We start from the raw sequence: 21,997 nt of genomic DNA on the forward strand, positions 1-21,997 counted from the left end.
TAGAAAATGTACATCTATCATCTAAATTTAATACATCTTGAGGCATACACATTTGTTGGATATGTTATGCAATATTATTATATGTATTTCGCATACTTTATATATAGTTATTTTCTTTTAAATTTAAAGAACCAGCTATGTTTTTCACCAATTTATATTTGCAAATTGAGAGTTCCAGAAGAATTTCCCATGAGGAATTATTTTTCTAGGATTATGAGAGCATGTTCTAATATGACGTAAGTACTTAGTTTACTCATAATAAGATATATACAATTTCTATAAAAATTTGAATTTGCGATCATATTTACTTCTTAACCTTTTGCCTCACCATGAAATTTAGCATTGTTTCAGTGCTTTATGGTGTCTGCTGTATTTTGTGTTACGAATGTAATATTTATTTATTTATTTTACAGCGGCGTACTGACATTTGACGTCAAGTGGTGGGCGGGACTTAGACATGAGTGGGTAAAGTGAAGCAAAGCGGTGAACAACAAGGAGACAGTGGCTGGGGGATTATCGCCTTTACTCGGCTGACACACACCGGTGATATGGTTGCCCGTCAAGGTGTCCGTGTAGTTTTCTTTGCCTTTCGGACTCCCCTTGTCGGGTCAACATGGACGCTTTCCGAATGACGAAGGAAGGCCCGAGTCATTGCAGAGTTTTGCGCTAGCCGTGTGACGATAGCTCGCGCGGCTAGCGACTCCTGCTGCGGCTGGCGGCTTCCAAACAAGTTGTCAACAGCCGAGGCGATCGATAGATTTCCCAGGCGCAAATCGGAACTGTGTTCGACACTCGCCCGCTGTACAGCCCTGTCGCTGTGCCGACGGCCATCGAATCAGCAGCACTTTAGTGAGAGGTAAGTGGACTTGGCAGGTCGGCGTTTAAAGGCACCCAACGGGAATGTTGGTCAGCCACGCTAACACAGTTGTGCCTATCAAGGTTAGAAGCTAACTAGCTAAGTTAGCATGTTCGTGTTGAAGTCTTCAACGGAACCCGAATCGCCTCCTAAAGTACAGCTGCTCCATCCGTTTTTAACTTCTCAAATGGTGGTAAAACGTTAACTAACCCAATAGTAACGTATCGATTGTCGGAACGGGGTTAAATGTCAGACAGGGATATATATATATATTTTTTTTTATTACAGTGGTTGACGAATGTGTTTGGTAGTAAACACACAATTTCCACCGCGTGATTTTCACTTTTTTTCTTCTTCTTGTAAACAAACCAGTTACAGTAAGCTCACGTTGAGGTTGTTTATATCGTGAAGAGGGGACGACGCTACGAAACGTAGGTTTATTCCACTAGGGGGCTACCAACCTCCCCCCACTCTCCTGCGATCAACACAGCAGCTCAGTGTGTACACAGTGCATGCCCCATGTCCCCTTGTACACGGTGCACCCTTGCATGGAAGCCAAGCAAACAACAATGCAGATGGCTCCAGACAAACGTCCACAAGGTTTGAAGATAGCAGAGAACAGAGTGAACTTCCCACCCGTGACTGTTTTTTTTTTCTTGGGAATCTGGACTTCTGTTTGCACATTGTTAGTGTTTGTTCACAATGATTTCAACTCAAACAGTTACAGATCTATTAGCGTTCTTGATGTCATAAATACTAACTTGCATCCCAGTCAATCGCCTTTACGATATACCGAAAAAGTATGAGGGTCAAACAGGAAAGAATAAAAACACAATGCTGTACAAGTTGTAAGATACAGAGAACGTATATACATTTATGTATGTATATTAGGCCTGTCAGCATGAATCGATTATCAAATTAATTGGCAACTATTTTAATAATTGAGTAATCATTTGGAACCATTGGGGTTTTTTTTTCATTTAAAATTGCCCAAATCCTCTCATTTTAGCATATCAACAGTAATTGTTCACTGATTTCTGTAGTCGTTCATGAAAAAAACACTGATTACCTTCTGTGTTTAGTCAAAATAAGACATTTGCAAACATTAGGGCCCTTCAAACATCGGCCAATTGGCCGATTATTTTCTCCTTAAAATGTTATGGAAGAAAACTGAAGTTCCGACGCTGTGAAAGTAACCTGAATGCACCATTTTGCTTGCGTAGCATTAGCAACTAGCAAGTGTGTAGCGTATGTTATTCTGGTTATTTTGTTGTCCGTAAGCGTCCTTTAAACAGTTTAATGACACCACAGTTGGAGTGAACTGTAAAACTAAAAACACGACGTTAAGAAACACATCCACTGTATATTTACATACAAAACATGCTTTATTTTTAAAACATCGCTAGCCTAGCACTAATGCTAAAAGTGAAGGGAGGATCCCATTCAAATGCTAACAGGAAGTTAGCATCGACTTCAGGAATGTTTTTCCTTCAAATAACGAATATCTACACACCAATCTTGTGGGAACAAATACCCACAGGTGAAATAACACTACGCAAAAGCACAAATTTTACCCAATGTATGAAAACCAAGTTATTTTAATAGAATTCAATCACAACTTTCTTCTGTACTCACTTTAAGTGTGTATGCCATGGATGCATGACACCATACTGCCCCCAAGAGGCCAAAACGCACAGGAACAGTCAGGATTTGTTCTTACTGGTTTTTCAGTTGCTATTATTTGTTTATTCTATTCTTATTTCACTTCCTTATTTATAATTTTTTTTGTCATTGTCCTTTCAAGTTATATTTAAAGTTGATATTTCAAGGATTCAAAGACTTTTTCGCAAATGGATGCAAACATCCAAGGATTTTTGGTTGTTGTCTTAACACACATTTCCACATGACATGGCATGAAATTCAATCCCCGAGGTGTCAGCCTACCATTACAACTTTATTCCTGTAGTACAACGTAAATTGTACAATGGTTGCAGCATGGCTCTAATATTCCATAGATTTAGGCACATAACGTCGGAATGCCCGTGGGACATTATACACTGTATACTCTATCTATTGTGTAGGATGATGAGGTCTGCAATGAAAAGGAAAATATAATAATGCTAACTTAGTATAACTAGTCCAACAATGAAGTAGTGTAATAGTTCTCTTTGGACTGCTAAATAGTCGGGATGTAACGATATCCAAACATCACGATACGATATTATCACGATATGAAGGTCACGATGCGATAATTATCACGATATTGTTGGCGAGATTTAAAAAAGATCACAATATTGTAAAAAAGAAGCTCATACTAAAAAAGAAGCACAATATTGGGGTTTTGTACATAACAGCAATGGATATAAACCACCTACAATCTCTAATAACAATATTGAGGCACTTACTTGGTAATGCAAGCACACATTGATCACTTCACAAGCAAATTAGGTTCCCCTTCATCTGAAAATTAGCATAGATTTTAAACATAGAAGGCCAAAACATCCCTAATGAAAATTAAATTGCACTCATAAACTAGCCACTAGAGGGTGCTAGAACTGCACAAATGGAAATCAACATCAACATTTTTTTTTTTAACAGATGTGTTCCTTTTAAATATTGTGAACATGACGACGACGATATTGTGGCAGTTTTAATATCACGATATTGCCCTTTTCGTGACAACCCTACTAAATAGAGGTGCATTGGTGTCCTTGAAGTGAACAGTGATCTTCATGTAATCCACAACTTCTCCACTAGTGTGCCATCATGGCAACGTGACAGGAGGGAAGTCCGCTCAGTGCGCTTCAAAAGGAATCATGGAGGGCTTGCAGCAACCTGCTCCCGAGCAGCACAACAGGGTCAACGGTTATTGCCTGCCAAGTTCACCCGAGGACGCGGCTGATGTCAAGTGGCCAGCGCCCCAGGTGGAATCTCGGGGCTCGGATAGCTGCGGGGTGGCCGGTGCATCGGAACATGCGGACCTGGAGGAGGCCAAAGGCCCCAAGAGCGACGTTGAGGTCAAGGAGGAGCTGGAGGATTTGTCTGGTCATCGAGACGAGCGGGAGAGGAGAGAGAGTGCGGATGAAGAAAACAATCACAGCAGTGCAGCATCAAGCTACACCGGTGAGACCTTCTTTCCCCTCAAGCTCTTGTTACATTTTCAGTGGATATGCAGTGCCGTTGTATTTATTGGTGCTTTTCCCGAAGCAGACCTTTCCCACACGCCGTCGCCATCGCTGTCCGAACAGCTGCGTCTGGGCCGGGAAGACAGCACAACCGCTGGTATCAGCGTGGAATGTAAGGTCTGTGGGGACAAGGCGTCGGGCTTCCACTACGGCGTGCATGCCTGTGAGGGTTGTAAGGTAAATACATTTTGGTTTTTTTTTCTGTCTGCCGTTCAGCATCACAATGAACTCTATGTGAGTTTCTTATGTTCTTTCCCACCGAAGGGCTTTTTCAGACGAACCGTGCGCATGAAATTGGAATACGAGCGCTGCGAACGTTCCTGCAAAATTCAGAAGAAGAACCGCAACAAGTGCCAATATTGTCGTTTCCAGAAGTGCCTTTCTTTGGGAATGTCTCATGATGGTGAGTGAGAAACATTTACATTTTTTCTTAGTTTAGGATAGATCACGTTTTCTCAAATAGGGCCCCTCAGGGGTGGTGGGGGATGAGTGACCCCAGAGCCTAGAGAAAAATTACGAGCAAGAATGGTTAGGATAGTGAAATATGCAAGGTCATGTTGATGAAATGCACCAGCATGTATTTAACATGCAGAGACCCCGATTAAAGATCCCCTGTTATGAGCTTTGCAGCAATTACAACAATCATCCTCTGGACGCCCTGATCAAAGTATCAGTATCAAAAGAAATGTTCACGAAATTGTACCTTGTTGTAGAGTTGCATTCTCCACGAGGAAGGTCTACTGTTAGCCTAGCATCAAACGAGCGGATTTTGGTGGGCGTGGCCAAGGCTCGCCAGACTTCCGTGTGTTTTTGACTACAAAATGAGTTGGGCGTGGCCAAGTCTCATCTTTTCCGTGTGCTCCTGTTTACAAACAGTCTTCACGTCTGCACCTGAAGTAATATTGGCTCATTAGTTTCAATAGTTGGTACCGATCCCGGGATAAGTGAAAGATGTTCTGCTAATCCACGTTTGTATTGTCCCAAATTCCTGGAGCGGTCGTCAGTAAAATGTTTGCCACAAACTGTCAGGGCTGCTAATCCTCCTCACGATGCACATTTTCCGGGTGCAGCTACTGGGATTGACACCCCCGTACAGATCGAACCATAAGTCCTACGCGGAAAATGAACACATCCCCGGAACCGGCTCGATCTTGGCTTTCCAACAGCATAGGTGCCGGCCCTCCACGACCTTCCGGACCAGAGATATTGTGCCGTGAAATCGTGGACCATGCTGTCCTCCTCCTCCTGCTGTTGCTGTTTGTTTGCTCCGGCGGGGGGGAGGGGTTAAAAATTGCGCTTGTGACGTGTAAAACCGACCTGTTGAAACAGCCCATTTGAGAGTGCTGTTTGAGCTAATGTGATAGGGCCAAAGGAAAAGGAAGCATGGATCGTTTATTTCACAACTTTGGGGACTTAGTCAGGCTATGGTAAGGCATACTTTTGTCAAAACCCCCCAAAAGTAAACATTTCATATGAGGGTACCTTTAAATGCATTGCATGTATGTAGAAATATTGCGCAATGAATTATATTGATTGCACATGACATGTGAAGAGTGCATATGTTATGTTATGTCAGTGTCCAGGCATATCTTCCTCACACCCATTGAGGTGTTATTTACGTCATTGCGTGAATGGTAAACAAGGTAATCTGATCTGCTGTTTCCGACAGCAAAGCTGACTAAGGCTGTGTAAAAAAGTGTTTTTTTGTTGTTTTTTTATATTAAAGGGGAGATCCTTTGCTGCTCCAGAGTGTTATTGATCAAACCTAAATGATTGTCCAAGGTGGAGAAAAGTTAGCTCAGTTACCTTCACTGGCTCAAATGTTTCCATCTTCAGTCCCATGATGTCACCAACTTTCTTGATGAGTTTATTGATCCCCCCCCAAAAATACCTGGTACTGATGCGGCTCCTCCAGCAGATAACAGCAAAATAGATTTTCTACCACCGACTGGGAGAAAATCTCCCAACATCGAGCTGCACATGCTGAAGGATCTGAGCTTCCTCAGGAAATCTAGGAATAACAGTGCTCTTAGATTTGAGCGTGTGTCAAAACCAAATTAGATTTAAATTTATTCCAGTTCAAACTGTTACCCACCTTAAAACCTTGATTACATATACGGGCAGTATTTTACTTGAATTTATTTATTTTTAAATTGACTCACAATCCAATCCGTCATACTCCCATCCATACGTTTTCTGTAGGACTTGTCCTCATTGACGTGGTGGGTGAGCTGGCCCCTAACCTAGCGGACTTTGGGCAAGAGGCGGGGTACACCCGGACTAGTTTCCTGCCAATCGCATAACATTTACAAACAAGCCAGTATTCAAAATCACATTAGCCGGGTTTACATAATGTTATGTATCCTGTATAGAATGAGAGCAAATGCCCAAACCAAATGAAAAATGTGCCATGTAAACACCTCAGTTAGAATAAACTGTCAAAGTCCTAATGGGATTCCATTCGAATTCACAGGGGCGTTATTCTCTTTTCCAATCCGATGAGACGTCATGCATACAGGAGGGTTAAATCACAATAGCCAGGCTGTGTTCCTTCTGTCCATCTTAAATGTGCAGTGACATTTTAAACGCTTGAAAATATGGTGGCTTTCAATCTGAGCTCATCTGTGATGAGAGAGCATGTTTCTCCTGATAACTTGTTGCTTTTTAAAACAGTCGGCTAAATACAATAGATGGCTGTCCTCCAGCTAGATAACTCAACTTTATTTATATAACACTTTAAGATAACATTTGCTGCATATACCTGTAAAGTGCTGTACATGGAGTAAAATGTCATCATACAATAACAGTTAAAATAAAAACATAATAATAAAAAACTGTTTACGCAACAAAACACTATACTAATACAGTCTCGTGCTGAGTCAAAAGCCATAGAATAAAAATGTTTTTTAAAGGGTCCACACTACTATTTTAAGCCCCTCCACAAATAGCGAAAGGCAAATATGATTATATGGGATATACTTCATTTATATTGTGCTTTTCCACCTTACAAGGCCCTCAAATTTTTCTAGCCGGAAGTAACACTAAAACCCCGCCTCTCCCCACATGGCTGCCACTCCCCTTTCACGATGTAGGCTTACGTGCGCACCGCCCGCAAAACGACATTGTTTTGCTACTGGCTAGCGCAAGAAACTCTTCGCTGAGTGATCCTGTTTGTCAAGCATCCACAAACAGATGGACGCAACACATGATTCCAGTCGCTGACGATCCACATCGAAGTCTTTTCTCAAAAAGCTGCTTGATTTTGATGGCTTAGTCCTGTCAACCCATGGCCAATGAAACAAACCAGGAAGTGGAATCCTTCCAAAATAGCAAAAACAGTACTTGAACGTAGCTTAACAGAAGCAATCACCCACATGACTACTTGCCATCATCTCCAATTATTATGACACCGAAACACTGGAGAATTGTACTTAGAGTGCTTTGCCGATGCGGTGAGTCATTGCACAAGGAGACAAAAGCAACTTTTGTTTCTTTACTGTCCACAGCAGAACCGTTTCACATCATGGAGCCAGCCACTCCCTGTGAACTTTAAAGCATGTGTAACAGCCATTGATACCCAAACATGCATAACTCCCGCCCCTCCCTTAACTCATTTGCTCCCAATAACGTGTAAATACTTTTTTTTATGTTTTAAGTGTCCCAAAGACGTATTTATACGTTTTTTGTTTTTTAATATGCTAGAGCATACAGAAGGCTTTGATGCAGCCTCTCAACTGCAAAGAACGTTTGCAGAAATGGTAGTTATTACACAAACGGCCACCAGGTGGCAGCAGAGCAAAGGAGATCAACCAGGGCCATGTAGAAAAAAAGCTCAATTACTTACAATTTTAAATAGGTTTGTGAAAACTGATGAAACTTAGCTCTCTTCTAATGCTAATTGCTGCAAAACGGAAACAGATAGAAACGTATTTTTTTCCTGATTAAAGAAGAGACTTTAATCTTTCTTTTCTTTTGATAGGTTCCATGTTTTATCGCAATAGAACACAATATTCTGTCGGCCTTGCAAAATCAGTCAAAATCCAGTAAAACAGCCGGGAGCGAACAGGACTGCTTCTGTGAAAATGGCTGGGAGTGAATGAGTTAATAAGTAAAGGGTCCCGATGAAAATCTGGTAGCCGCCCAAAAAGTTTCATTTGGAAATCTTTCACCACAAATAGTAAAGTGGAATGAGATGCAAAACCTACAAGGTAGAACTTGCTGCTAATATTACCGTCAACCTTACTACGTGTGTAGAAATGTAAAATGTTACCATTAACTGAAAGCTAACAAATGGCAATTTCGTTATCATTAGCACACAGTTTCTGTGTTTGATATTATGTTAGAACCACAAATATGAATAGAAGACTACATACACTACTAGCGTGCTAAGCTACGTGGCGGCCATATTGGTGGGGTCAACATTCTCATTCAAGACACTTTATGTACATTGTAAATAAATCCTAATTTGTTCATTTCTCAACCAACTTTCATGAGTTTTGCATTTTGGTCAACATTCAAACGTGTTATTATTAATACAGAACATTTGATGAAAAAAGATTTAAATTGATTATCAAATAATCAATTGTGGCAGCCCTACTCCAAATTATGCACCTTTGGGGGCATTCCAAACCATGGCCTGCCATCTGCTTACTGTCAATATTGCACCCCAGCGTTAGTGTACGTTGTGTTAAAAATATGTCTTTATGTTTGTTTTTACTCAGCAATCAGATATGGCCGCATGCCAGAGGCGGAGAGGAAGAAACTGGTGGCAGGCCTGCTTGCAGAGGAGTTAAACCTCGGGAAGCCGGGAGGGTCCGACTTGAAGACGTTGGCCAAGCAAGTTAACACCGCCTACTTGAAGAATCTCAGTATGACCAAGAAGAGGGCCCGCAGTATCTTGACGGGAAAGACCAGCAGCACTTCAGTAATACTCTGATTTTTCTAGCTATTGACCAGACTGTTTATCTTTTATAGCGTGGTACACTTAGCTGGACCACGATTCATTCTCTGGCGCTTATCCCACTTCCATTTCGGCGACTTTCAAAATAAAATTTCCCACTGAAGTCAATTATATTTGGGAAAGTAGCTTTGTAAGGTGTAAAGTGAATTAACATTATTATCATAAGAGCATAAGATGAAGTTAACCAGCCTCATGCAGTTAGTTTGACAATTTAAATGACAAATGTGGATGTGTAATAAATGTAATGTTGTGATGCTTAACAAATGTAAAATGTTAACACACAAAGTGGAAGTCAACCAAATACATTTCTTGACAATAATATGCTATATGTGACCTCACTAGTCTAAACGTGACATTCTGATTAATACTTCATTTGTGGAAGAAGAGTTACGAAGCAAAATCCAGCCGTTTTTATCCATTTCAGGGGGCGGCCATTTTGCCACTTGCTGTCGACTTGAGATGACATCAACGTTGCCCGGCTCAAGCAACGACCAATCAAAACTCGCCAGTTTTCTGAAGCTGAGCTGAGATTACTTGTCATCTGAGATCTGAGCAACACTGATGTCATCTGTAGTTGACAGAAAGTGGCAAAATGGCCGCCCCGAGATGGATCAAAACGGCTGGATTTTGCTGCTTAACTCATTATTCCGCTAACGCAATATTAACCAGATTAACATATTTTCTTAACAGCTTACTTCTCACAAGGGTCGCGGGGGTGCTGGAGCCTATCCCAGCCGAAGTAGGTGGGGTACACCCAGAACTGGTCACCAGATAATTGCAGGGCAAGAGCATATTGTCCAAAAAAAAAAAAAAGTGGTGGTTGCTTTCACTTTCAAAACACAGGTAGCTGCAAAATGCTAACAAGTATGTTTGATGTTCAAAATGAGGTCTGGTGAGGTGCGCTAAGAGTTCCTACTCCAAAAATGGTTTGAACTTTGGGGTGTATTTTTCCACCCACCGGTTTGATGGAATTCCAAATTGCAACTTTTAAATGTCAGATGTTCAAGGTCCAGGTCCATCTTTATTGTCTTGACGCACCTCTTTCTCTCTTTGTCCCGGTGTCAGCCATTTGTGATCTATGACGTGGACACGCTGTGGAAGGCTGAAAGCGGTTTGGTGTGGAGCCAGTTGCTTCCCGGCGCGCCCCTAACCAAGGAGATCGGCGTACACGTGTTCTACCGCTGCCAGTGCACCACAGTGGAGACCGTGCGCGAGCTCACAGAGTTTGCCAAGAGCATTCCGGGGTTTGTCGACCTCTTCCTGAATGATCAGGTTAGTTGGCTTTGTTGTGCTGTGGCACAGGTGTCAAACTCAGGACCAGTGGCCTCATTTATAAAACTGTGTGTGAAAACCTTCGCAGAAAAGTACGTACGAACGCAACTCAAAACGCACGTACGCAGAAAAAAAATGGAGATTTATAAAACCACGCGTAGACGCACATACGCATATCTGCATGCAAGTTCCCTTTATAAATGCCACACGATCTCAACCGGTGTTCCCCGTCCCAAGTCCGCCTATTTCATCCCATATTTGGCAATGCAAATCAACTCATCTGCGTATTAATAAACCGCACCTGTTGGCGAACACCAAACCAAAACAATTTGGACTGTCAATGAAAGACTTAGACTTAGACTTGGCTTACGTGATGCATCCATTAGATGGTTCTGCGCTAAGGGGAATGTCAACAAAACAGTCAGTTAGGTCAGTCAAACTTTATTAATAGATTACAAACCAGCTTTCTGACAACTAATGAACAGCTGTTTTATTATTTTCTCTGAGGTAAAGTATTAGTATTAGCTAGCGAACCAAGATGGCGGGGTCTTCCGTGCATGCGCGTCACCGATAGCGTCTTGACAGCGAGACCTGTTGCGGCTCAATATTGATCCATATATATAAGGCGCACTGGATTATAAGGCGCATGGTCATCTATGGAAAAAATTGAAGGCTCTTTGGTGCGCCTCATAGTGCGGAAAATACGGTAATTTGAACAAACTATTATCCTTGGCTTGATTTTAAAACTAGTAATCCAGTATTTTTTTTTGTGTGTATGGAAAACATTTGGTTTCACCATCAGAATGGCCCTTTGAGAGAAGCCATAACTACAAAGTGGCAAAAATAGGTTTTACTCCCCTGTGCCATGACAACTGATGATTTGAGACAATGGAAGGACGGTGTGAAGTATCCGTGCGTGTGTTCCCCTATTGCTGTAGGTGACGTTGCTGAAGTACGGCGTACACGAGGCTATTTTTGCGATGCTGCCATCTCTCATGAACAAAGACGGACTCCTGGTGGCCAATGGCAAAGGCTTTGTGACCAGGGAGTTCTTGCGCAGCCTCAGAAAGCCTTTCAGTGAGATCATGGAACCCAAGTTTGAGTTTGCCGTGAAGTTCAACGCCCTGGAGCTGGACGACAGTGACCTGGCCCTCTTTGTAGCCGCCATCATCCTGTGCGGAGGTGCGAGGGCGTCGTCTCCGTTGACACCCCCCCCCCCCCCCCCCCCCATGTGCTTGCTCGACTTGTTGACTTGACGCTCGTGTCTCTCCAGATCGCCCCGGCTTGATGAATGTGAAGCAGGTGGAGCAGAGCCAGGACAACATCCTGCAGGCCCTGGACCTCCACCTGCAGGCCAACCACTCGGACTCAGTCTACCTCTTCCCCAAGCTGCTGCAGAAGATGGCCGACCTGCGCCAGCTGGTCACGGAGAATGCTCAGCTTGTGCAGAAGATCAAAAAGACGGAGTCCGAGACCTCGCTACATCCTCTGCTGCAGGAGATCTACAAAGACATGTATTAAAACTGCTCTGAAGCAAATACTGTTACAGACTGAATACACACTTATTCGAACGCCACACCGTGTTCAGTTAAACACTGTTCCTAGTGAGGTAATGGCTGCGCGCCAGCACACAGATTTGTCTTGTGTGCCTCTGGAGTAGGTCCCCCGCCCTCCCCTCTCTTTTCCACAAAGGTTACATCATATAAGAGAACGCTGTTTTCTTACCGAAGCTGCTCCCTGCTTTCCAGGGGAAACATTTCATGTTACGTATGCATAACCTTCATCGGTGCTGCGGAGAAAGAGCCATCAGTTGTGGGCATGGTGCATTCTAAAGATAACCAGTGTCTTTGGGTAGTGATTAGAAAAAGCTGACGCGCAGGTTGCTTTTTTTTGTTTACACACTTGTCTTCAGTTGGTGACCTCCAACTTTACCATTTGGCCGTGTGGACCTCACTTGGTGCAGCTGCATGTGCAATAGCATATCCATTGGTTGGTTAGTGTGGACAGCCAAGCCATCTAGCCATATGCAATACATGGAAGCATATGACCTGCACAAGACATGGGACACATCCTGTTTTTAGTTAGATGCATTTTCATGAAGTTTTTTTTTTCCCCCTTTCTTGTAATTATGTCTAATTATTTGTAATTGTTGATTATATTTGTCAAACATGAACTTCACATCATTGTATGTATTGGACTACATTTCTTTCTTCCTGCTTGGTTTATGAAATATACCATCAACTTTAACACAACTTTTCCTTTCATGCAGTGACATGCACGTTATGAAAACAGTACAGTGGGCCTATTCCACAAAACTTTTCCTCTTGTACATTTTTAGACCCTTTTCGCAAGTGTCTTGTTTACTTGCTTTTAGTTGGGCCTCATTTATCTGTTCTACCTCTCTTGTATGACAATATTCCGCTGTCTCATCACAGCACTTGCCATTCTTTGCCTTATTTTATTTAAAAAAAAAAAAAAAAAAAAAGGTGGGGGGTACAACGTATTTCAGTGGCAATCTGGAAACTGAAGTGTGGTTGTAATATGTAGAAAAAAAAAAGTGAACCAGTAGTTGTCTACCTCTGCCTGTCTTACAATGTGCCAAATATGTTCACGCAATGACTTGAAATGATCGCAATATGTTACCCAGATAAATTACATTTCTTTCATAAACTACTAGAACTGTTTACCCCTCGTGTATAATTATTTTTTAAGCGTGATTCTCAATATGATTTTTTATTTTTATTTTTTTAACGGATAAAAGGTAGTAATACACAGTGCACAGTTGACATTGAGAAGAGAACGGTGACGATCAAAGGTAGACGTCACGTTTGTATTTTGCTCGTCGTTCTGTTGATTGGCGAAGAGAGACCGGCAGCCGACTATTAAAATTGTGGGAGGGACGAGAGGGACGGCTCGAGCACAACAGCAGGAGAGGCGGCGGCGTCGGCGGCAGGCAGCAGCACAAGCACGTCGGGTGGCGGCGGACATGGAACGGTCACATTCACCCCATAATAGTAGTATCTGTAGGTAAGAGCACATGAGCCAAAGTGATAGCTTGGCTAGGTCAATGTTACGAGTCGACAAACCGCCACCATGAGCAAATGTCCGTTCGAGGAAATGTTCCGTGGTGAGCGCAAGGCGGAAGCTGAAAAGTTTTAGATGGACGATCTTGGTGTTTTCGTTTGAATGTACAACGGCAACATTTCGTCGAATCTACTCTACAGGTTCACGTGAAATCGCCGTTGTCTTACAAATATTCAGTCGTCTAAGCAAAGTTGACTGTCTGCCAGGAGCACTAACTTTCGAATCTCGGATGTCCGTCGGCTAGTAAACAATCATGGAGGTACCGTTTTGTGTGCACGCGGCGCGTGGAGAGAAGATGTCGCACAAAGCGAGCGAGCGGATTGTTTTCGTTGGGTTTTGTTGTTGCTTTACTGCCATTATGATTGTTTGCGTTGGTTCAACTTCAGCATTGCGTGGCAACACGTATTTCCAAGATTCCAAAGCCCGAGTAAAGTATGTACGTGCTGAACCGTAAACTTTCAACGTGCGTAACGGAGAAAGTGCTATACGCGTTATTTTTTTTTTCCTATGTTGGCACGTTCAGTCAAAGCGTTAGTGTCAACGCGGATTAACTGACTTTAAAAGTCAATACGTAGCTGATTTGACCGTGTTTTAACGCAAGTGTGAAATAAAGCAAATACTGATGTGCTCTTTCGCTTTCTGTTCCTGTTTTCAATCAGGTATTCTAGTAACTTCTACGTAAACTTTGTTTAGGTGACCAGGGGCTCACCAACATTTTTTTTTTTCCCCAAACGGAGCTACTTCACGGGTAGTGATTAATACGAAGGGCTAATTTATGAGACGACACTGATCATGGTAATGACTTCTCATAATAATTTGGCAACATAAATATACGGCAACTGTTCATTTCTATAAAAACTATGCTTTTATGTTTTCACATGACCACTTGCACAACTTACCTGGAAAATCCACTGTCCCATCAGTGAGCTATTAGAATAGTCCATGTGACCCCTGATTTAGACCATAGAGTTGTGTGAGGTTCTGGTGTAATTAATATAATATGGAATAAATGTATATATATTTTTTTTAATCAATATTTTCTCCAACCTGAGCCTCTGTTCTGATTTTAACCTATTAACCTTCATTTGGTCCTCGACTCGCCGTCGTGTTGTGTTCGATCTGGATGCCTGCAAGATCATTTAAGGGTTAAATTGATGTGAACTTTGATATGGTTGTTTGACAAAGCTTGCAAAGCTTCACATAAATAGGACCACGGGTATTTTTTTTTTTTTTTTTTACACTAATAGGTTAGTGCTATTTTGGCATTAGTAGTGAGATCTTTCGCATTCTTTCCCCCCAGCTGTCTGGCTCCGTTGTCCTTTTGATTAAATGCATATAGTATCGTGTTTAGGTAAGAAACTGGACAACGGGCCACCTCAGTCCACTCCCCCTTTGGTCAGTTAGTTACTAGGGCCTAGTGCATTGTGTTTGAATGCGTTTCGTTTAAATCAGGGGTGTCCAAACTTTTTCATTTGAGGGCCACATCCAGAAAATCAGAAGGACGCAAGGGCCACATAATGTTATGAAGAGATCTTGTTTAGTCCTAAAAATTGTACAAATAATTTGTGCTTTTGCATATTTAGAAAAATGCTACAGTATATAAAACAATTTATTTGTAATATGGCAGTAGGGTTATTATAGTTTTGGAATTTTTCATTTTAGTTTTTATTTTGTTTTGAATTTTGTTTTTTTAAATGTAGTTAGTTTTAATTAGTTTTCATGGTGGTTCTCTTAGTTTTTGTATTAGTTTTAGTTCTTTAATAAATGCTTAGTTTTAGTTTAGTTAGTTTCAGTATTAGTTTTAGTTTTTTACGTATGTTACTTGTGCGCAATATTTAAAAAAAAACACCATGGGCGTGAGGTCATTATTAAGGTTTATATCAAAATAAATCTGCTAAAAATCTGATTTAAAATCATCCCCAAAGGATCATGCATTAAATTAAATACCAAAGACTAAAACAAAGGACATTTTTGCTGTAATTATAGTTTTATTTTAGTTAGTTGTGTAAACATAAAATGTAGTTTCATAGTTTTCTTTTTTAAAAAGTATATTTGTTTTTATTTTATTTCGTTAACGAAATTTTTTGAATTTAAGTTTTTTCGTTAGTTTTAGTTAACTAAAATAATCTTTAATAGCACCTGTGTTTTTCGACCCCTTCCCTTCTTACTTTGACCATCTCCAAACATTTTTGTTTTTATTTTATTTGAACTGAGACAAATGTCATTTTTAGCATATGTCGCGGGCCACTAAAAAATGGACGGCGGCCTGCAAATGGCCCCCGGGCCATAGTTTGGACACCTCTGGTTTAAATGTTGGCAGTGTTTGTTGGCTATTGAAAACAAACTCATGACGCATCGATTTCTATGAAAAATGCGGTATTAATAGCCAGGCACGTTTTATTTTCTTGTAGGTATTTCTTGATTGGCACATGCAGGTACGGCTCCAGATGCCGTTTTCGTCACGAATTGCCCCCTGTGCCACCATCCCAAATATGTCGCTACTTCCAGAAAGGTACATGCTGGTATGGTGAACACTGCAGGTAATAAATGATGCTTTTGCTGGTCAGTCGTGTCCTGAAAACGTACGTTACTTAATAGGAATTGTGCTTCCCGACCAGGTATATCCATGTCCCCCAACCTGAAGGTGATGCAGATGTTGCAGGTCGTAGAGAGTCTATACCAACAATGTCCTCGTCCACATCTTCCTCCTCCACCTCCACCGCGGCCCAAGGTCCAGCTGGCCGAAGGGTGTCAGAGACATTTGCTCACGTGCAGGCTGATGTGTCGCCAAGGCGGCAACGTGGCACATCGGCCTCCATGGTGAACTCTACAACAGTCACAGACACTGGGAACAGAAATGCTGAGAAACAATTAAAAGGTGGGTGTTTGGCTTTGTCGACTATTGGTTGTCGCTTGCGCAACAGTGATGTCATTTTCAGTAGACGGCAAGTGGCAAAACGGCCGCCCAATGAAATGGATAAAAACAAATGGATTTTATTGCATTACCTATATTCCACAAATGTAATATTAACTCATTCGCTCCCAGCCATTTTCACTGAAGCAAGCCCCTTTGCGCCCAGCTGTTTTACTGAATTTGGGCTGATTTTTGCAAGGCCCACAAAGTATTGTGTTCTATTGCTATAAAAACATGGAACCTACCAAAAGACAGATTAGAGTCAGGAAAAATAATATTTCAATTTGTTTCCGTTTTGCAGCAATTAGCATTAAAATACAGTCAAGTTTCATCATTATTCACATTCCTGGTGAAAAGACTGGCAAAAAGAGCTTGTTGCAACACGGCCCTGGTTGAGCTCTTATACTCTGCTGCCACCTGCTGTGCGTTTTAGTAATTACCATTGCTTCAAGCTTTCTCTTCAGTTCAGAGGCTGCGTCAAACCCTTATGTATGCTCGAGCATAAAAACAAAAACGTATAAATACGTCTTTGGGAGCAAATGAGTTAATCAGAATGTCACGTTAGACTAGTGAGGTCACACATAACATTATTGTCAAGAAATGTCTAACGTTGACTTCCCCTTTAACAACACATTGATGATTCATCTAAGCCCAGCAGTGGAACTTAATGACTGAATCTTTTTAACTTTAAACTGCATTTGTTAGGCCCCGCCCCATAAATTTTCAATGGGGTTCAAGTCAGATGAATTTGTTGGCCAATCAAGTACTGTTGTTCAATAGCTGTTAGAGAAAGTCTTTGATGATTGGTTCGAATTTGCGTCAAAGAGGTACAACTTTTGTGATATTGGAATATCGCCACACATCTTCTTTGCAGGTGCTCGTTCGCAAGTGTCGGCCAAGAGCTCTGAACAGTGCAGCGCAAGTTTATGTGCCAAAGAGGTCTGTGCTTGGATCTTAATTTTTGCCTTCAGTTGAACCCGATGGGGTCAAGCTCATTTCAGCTTTTTTTTTTTTTGTTTTTTTTTTGGGACAGGAAAGTCTTCCCGGTGGCACAGAAAACGCGGGCGCCGCCGCAGCCTCGTGCACCGACGAGTCTTTGGAGGCGTTCCTCCGGAGTCGAGACGTCATCTGTGGCATATGCATGGACAAGGTGTATGAGAAGATGGACCACAGGAACCAGGTGTTTGGAATCTTGCCCAACTGCAGTCATGCCTTCTGCCTTCAGTGCATCATGACCTGGAGGAAAACCAGAGACCTCGGGCCCGATGTCGTCAAGTAGGGTTCCCATTTAATATGCGTCAACTTTTATTACGTGACCCGACAAGTCAAGTGTTCTCTGCTCCAGGACCTGCCCACAATGCAGGGTGAGATCAGCCTTCTATGTGCCGAACAAGTACTGGGTGGAAGGTGAAGCGAAGGAAAACCTCATAGCAAGCTTCAAAGAAAAATTCAGGTAAGCTGTTGAATGCATGCTCCAATTTTGTAATCCTTTTAAAGGGATACTTCACTTATTTATCCCATGATTGCAATAAAAAGTTCATATTTTGTCTATAATTAATTTCATACTTTCATTACTTTTCATGTGCAATTAGTACCTATTAAAAACACATTTTGCAACTTGTTTGGTCATGTGACATTCACAAGCTGAGCTGTGATTGGTTACCGGAGCCCTTGTGATGTCATTTTCAGTCGTCAGCAAGTTGCAAAATGTGTTTTTAAAGGTACTAATTGTACATGTAAAATAATGAAAATATCAAATTTATTATAGGCAAAATATTAATGTTTGACTGCCAAAAATGGCTAAATAAGTAAAGTATCCCTTTAATTCAAAATTAAAATGAGTCTGATGACCGTAATCGATTGAATACTGGCGAGATGACTCTATTCTAAACATATTTAATAGTAACAGCGCTAATTGTATTTGAGAACCGGATACAAAGCCAAAGTGTTTAGGGGTGAAATGGGTCGATTAAAAATAAATGAAAGGAAAAGCAAGAAATTGTGTTTAATAGTTGAAAGATGTGAAAAATACACTCGTGAACTACACTGTCACTGTTAATTGTATGATACCAGTTGCCTGCGTTAGCGGCTAGCTGCTAGCAGCGACTGCCCAACACTGCGGAACGGACGCGGTGCGTTTCCCGTATGGACGCCGCAAGGATGGAACGCATTCAAGTAGGGGTCGGCGATATGGTAAAAATGTCATATCACGATTCTTTAAAAATGAATTCACGATCTTGATTTTATCACGATTCTTTTTTTCTTTTTTACATATTTTTAGACTAATCTTCACATTTCTGAACATTTTTGTAAAATTTAAAACGTATTAAAAATGTAAAAAAAAAATTTTTTAAAGAAAAACAACAAGACATCTTAAGCCAACTAAACTTTCTGAACAGGTTTCAATTGAAAAGGTGCTTTTTTTTTTTTTTTTTTTTTTTTTAAATCAAATAGTGCAATGAATGTAAACATAAATGGTAATGAACAGCCTCAGTTACTTTAGTTAGAGTGCCAACTAGGGGTGTGAATTGCCTAGTACCTGACGATTCGATTCGTATCACGATTCACAGGTCACGATTCGATTCGATACCGATTAATCCCGATACGAATTTATAAGTCGATTGTTGCGATTTTTTTTTCATTCAAATTTAGAAAATACTAATCAGTAAGCTTGTAGAGTGTAAGATTTATATGAAAATGTATTATTTATTTATCTGAAATTTCAGTCTTATAGAGGTTGTAATCTGTTTCATGTTTAAACAGCATTAAAATAAAATATTAAGGCTTAATGTTCCGTTCATATAACATTCTTCCATGCTCAAGGTGTGAATCCTAAAAAAAATTAAAAAAATAAAATAAAAAATCGATTCTGCCGATTATTGAATCGATTCGAGAATCGCGCGATGTAGTATCGCGATATATCGCCGAATCGATTTTTTTTTTTTAACACCCCTCGTGCCATCAGTAGAAACAGTTTGGAATGAGTCAGCAAAGTAAATAAAACACAGAATTTTTGGGCACGGATGCATCAAGCATAAACCAAGCTTGACCCCGCATAAAGTTGAACTGTACAGTCGATCTTGTCGATCTTTCAGCTTTATGAGATCGTCAACACTTTACTATCCTTATCGATCTAATATCGTCATATTGCTCACCCCTAACTGGGTGTTGTTTTAATAATAAAATAAAATAAAAAGTGCATAGAACATGTTTAAACGCGTTTGTACGACTAAGATTTAGCGTGCATATAGCCTATAAATCTATTTATTATTATACAAGTAGCAGCAATCTCAAAGAAATCCGAAATCATGGCAAAGAGGGCGGAGAGAATCTCCGAAACCGACATTGGGGGTACTTGTCCGAGAAGTGGAAACAAATATAGGTGTTACCAATAAAAGAATAAAAAATGATGTGCAAGAATTTGAAAAACTAAAATGGTTTGACGTCTAAGTCAACGACAAAATCATTACCGTATTTTCCGCACTATAAGGCGCACCTTAAATGAATGACATATTTTAAAACTTTTTACGTATATAAGGCGCCATAGTAGAGGCTGGGGTTATGTTATGCAATATGCATCCATTAGATGGTGCTGCGCGAAAGGGAATGTCAACAAAACAGTCAGATAGGTCAGTCAAACTTTATTAACAGATTACAAACCAGCTTTCTGACAACTCCATTCACTCCCAAAACGAATAAACAGCTGTTTTATTATTTTCTCTGAGGTAAAGCATTAGTATTAGCTAGCGATCCAAGATGGCGGGATCTTCTGCACATGCGCGTCACCGATCGTGAAGGGTCACCGATAGCGTCTTGACAGTGAGACCTGTTGCGGCTCAATATCGATCCATATATAAGGCGCACTGGATTATAAGGCGCATGGTCAACTTTTGAAAAAACTGAAGGCTTTTCGGTGCGCCTTATAGTGCGGAAAATACGGTACCTTTTGAATAATTGGAGGAGGTCAAGAAAATGAACCGCTTAACCTCTAATCTCCATTTATTTTTATTTTTTTAATTGTCGTTGTCCATTTTGTTCTTAGCTGTACAGTATTGACAGTTTATGCTTTTTACTAGATGGCAATGATGTCCCAAATTCGTACTTGCAAATTTGTCTTTTGTTCGATAAGACCTGGCAGTTTTTAAAACAATATATCGATATTTCAAGAAGCGAACACTTGCATTGATCTTTTGAAAATGTGAGAGAGGCCTCCTACACACGATGGGGAGAAATTTGATGCAGGACTGAAATGTACATTTCCCCCTTTTCAACCTGTAGTAAGCGAAGCTGCAGTTACTATGCACGATACAAGCACTGCCCCTTCGAAACGGAGTGCCTCTACCGGCACGTCCGGTCCGCACGCCGCAGGTCATTCCTGGTGCGTATCATTTGCCGAACGCGTCGTCCGCTGTTGCCACTTTGAAACTTGCCCCTGACTTGTCTTTCTGCCCGTCAGTGTAACACCGACGACGACGACGACGACTATGATGACGACGACGACGACGACGACGACGAAGATGACGATGAGGACTACGATGGTCTGCTCAATTTCTTCATAGCCATGACTCTTCTTCGCGGTGATGATGACGACGACGACGAAGATGATGATGATGATGATGATGATGATGATGATAACTTCAACATTCCTTTTTTCCTAGCAGGGTACGGCTTCTGAGCCTCCTCTCTTCTGTGCAATTTTCTCCATGTGGAAACGGGTCCTAGAACTAATAAGACGATGTGGCTGTGTTATGATATGACTGACTCCCTCCCCACCCCCTTGTATCCGTAGTAATGCTTTTTACAGCAGGCCTGGCTCAGTCGTTATTTAGCAGGTCCTGTGACCGAGTGACCTGCGACCCCCTCAACTCGAGGAACTAACCCGAATTGGCCTCCTGCAGTCGACAGCAAGAAATGAATGATGCACATTAGTCAAATGACCGTGTTCTAGCTGTAAACTGTCTTTGACTGACAAACGACTCACATGTTCCAGCAGTGTTTTGTTCCTTCCTTCCTTGACACCTTGTACCTTTTTTTTCCTCTATGCCTCTCTAGTTAGATTTAAGTGCTCCAAAATTAGTTTATCACAAAAAAAAAAAGTTTGAAACTGTTTGTGTGGATGGTCATTTTTAAATTGTCTAAAGATAAAGTGTACCATATCACTTTATGGTTGATGTCCAATGCTGAATATTACTGCCTCAATATACCCCTGATGATACTCTAACCTAGTTTTGACATAACCATTGAAATGTTTTTTTTTTAAATTTCTTTTAAAACAAGTTGTACTCTTACACTGAAAATAAAACTTATTTCACACTTTGTCTCACTGAAAATGTTTTGTATTCGTTTACTGATTTTGAAATTGATGTCACAATTCCTTCATTTCCCCGACTGGAATGGTTCTCAGTAGTGTTGTTCCGATGCCACTTTTTTTATTTTTTTATTTATTTGTTGTTGTTTTGTTTTGTTTCTGATACTGATTTCCAATACACCGCTGTTGCGTATCGGCAGACGCCAATATCGTCCTGCAAAAACACTTTATTTATAATTGCATACTTGGCTGTGAAATCACTTCCTGGTGGTGATATATAGTATACTTTTGGACTATTACCGATGCACTGAAGTGGTTAGCTCATTTAAAAAGAAAAAAAACAACGTTCCAGAGACAGAAACCCATAAGGCAGTATGTATTTATTTTTTAATGCTCGGAAGAATAGACAACCTAGCCC

General features: G+C 41.0%; 2 protein-coding genes across 6 annotated transcripts; both read left to right on the forward strand.

Moving 5' to 3' along the window:
* Window positions 1-469: 469 nt before the first annotated feature.
* Window positions 470-12,461, forward strand: ppardb (peroxisome proliferator-activated receptor delta b). The gene is made up of 8 exons (XM_077512214.1): window positions 470-856; window positions 3,614-3,979; window positions 4,067-4,218; window positions 4,306-4,444; window positions 8,763-8,965; window positions 10,067-10,273; window positions 11,212-11,455; window positions 11,547-12,461. The coding sequence occupies exons 2-8, from the start codon at window positions 3,673-3,675 to the stop codon at window positions 11,792-11,794; spliced, it is 1,500 nt and encodes a 499-aa protein (XP_077368340.1). The 5' UTR covers window positions 470-856; window positions 3,614-3,672; the 3' UTR covers window positions 11,795-12,461.
* Window positions 12,462-13,127: 666 nt separating this feature from the next.
* mkrn4 (makorin, ring finger protein, 4) lies at window positions 13,128-21,584 on the forward strand. Of its 5 annotated transcripts, none has more exons than XM_077512217.1 (9): window positions 13,128-13,300; window positions 15,769-15,897; window positions 15,976-16,235; window positions 17,146-17,210; window positions 17,305-17,546; window positions 17,617-17,724; window positions 20,550-20,649; window positions 20,728-20,848; window positions 20,930-21,584. In XM_077512217.1, exons 1-9 carry the CDS (start codon window positions 13,260-13,262, stop codon window positions 20,944-20,946), a joined length of 1,083 nt encoding a protein of 360 aa, XP_077368343.1. In that variant the 5' UTR covers window positions 13,128-13,259; the 3' UTR covers window positions 20,947-21,584. The 5 variants fall into 5 exon arrangements, with proteins under 5 accessions (XP_077368343.1, XP_077368341.1, XP_077368344.1 ...); XM_077512218.1 differs by having other exon boundaries at window positions 13,130-13,300; window positions 20,933-21,584; XM_077512215.1 differs by having other exon boundaries at window positions 13,129-13,300; window positions 20,728-21,584.
* The last annotated feature ends 413 nt before the right edge of the window (window positions 21,585-21,997 follow it).

Source organism: Festucalex cinctus, chromosome 2, assembly GCF_051991245.1.
Source record: "Festucalex cinctus isolate MCC-2025b chromosome 2, RoL_Fcin_1.0, whole genome shotgun sequence".
Classification (NCBI taxonomy): domain Eukaryota; kingdom Metazoa; phylum Chordata; class Actinopteri; order Syngnathiformes; family Syngnathidae; genus Festucalex; species Festucalex cinctus.

Bases quoted from the DNA above. Each gene is read 5' to 3' on its own strand.
- ppardb (XM_077512214.1), top strand. From the start codon at position 3,673: ATGGAGGGCTTGCAGCAACCTGCTCCCGAGCAGCACAACAGGGTCAAC. The intron at 8,966-10,066 runs GTAATACTCTGA...TCCCGGTGTCAG, and splicing joins GAAAGACCAGCAGCACTTCA to CCATTTGTGATCTATGACGT. The intron at 10,274-11,211 runs GTTAGTTGGCTT...CTATTGCTGTAG, and splicing joins ACCTCTTCCTGAATGATCAG to GTGACGTTGCTGAAGTACGG.
- mkrn4 (XM_077512215.1), top strand. From the start codon at position 13,260: ATGGAACGGTCACATTCACCCCATAATAGTAGTATCTGTAG. The intron at 17,211-17,304 runs GTCTGTGCTTGG...TTTTTGGGACAG, and splicing joins CAAGTTTATGTGCCAAAGAG to GAAAGTCTTCCCGGTGGCAC. The intron at 20,650-20,727 runs GTGCGTATCATT...TCTGCCCGTCAG, and splicing joins CACGCCGCAGGTCATTCCTG to TGTAACACCGACGACGACGA.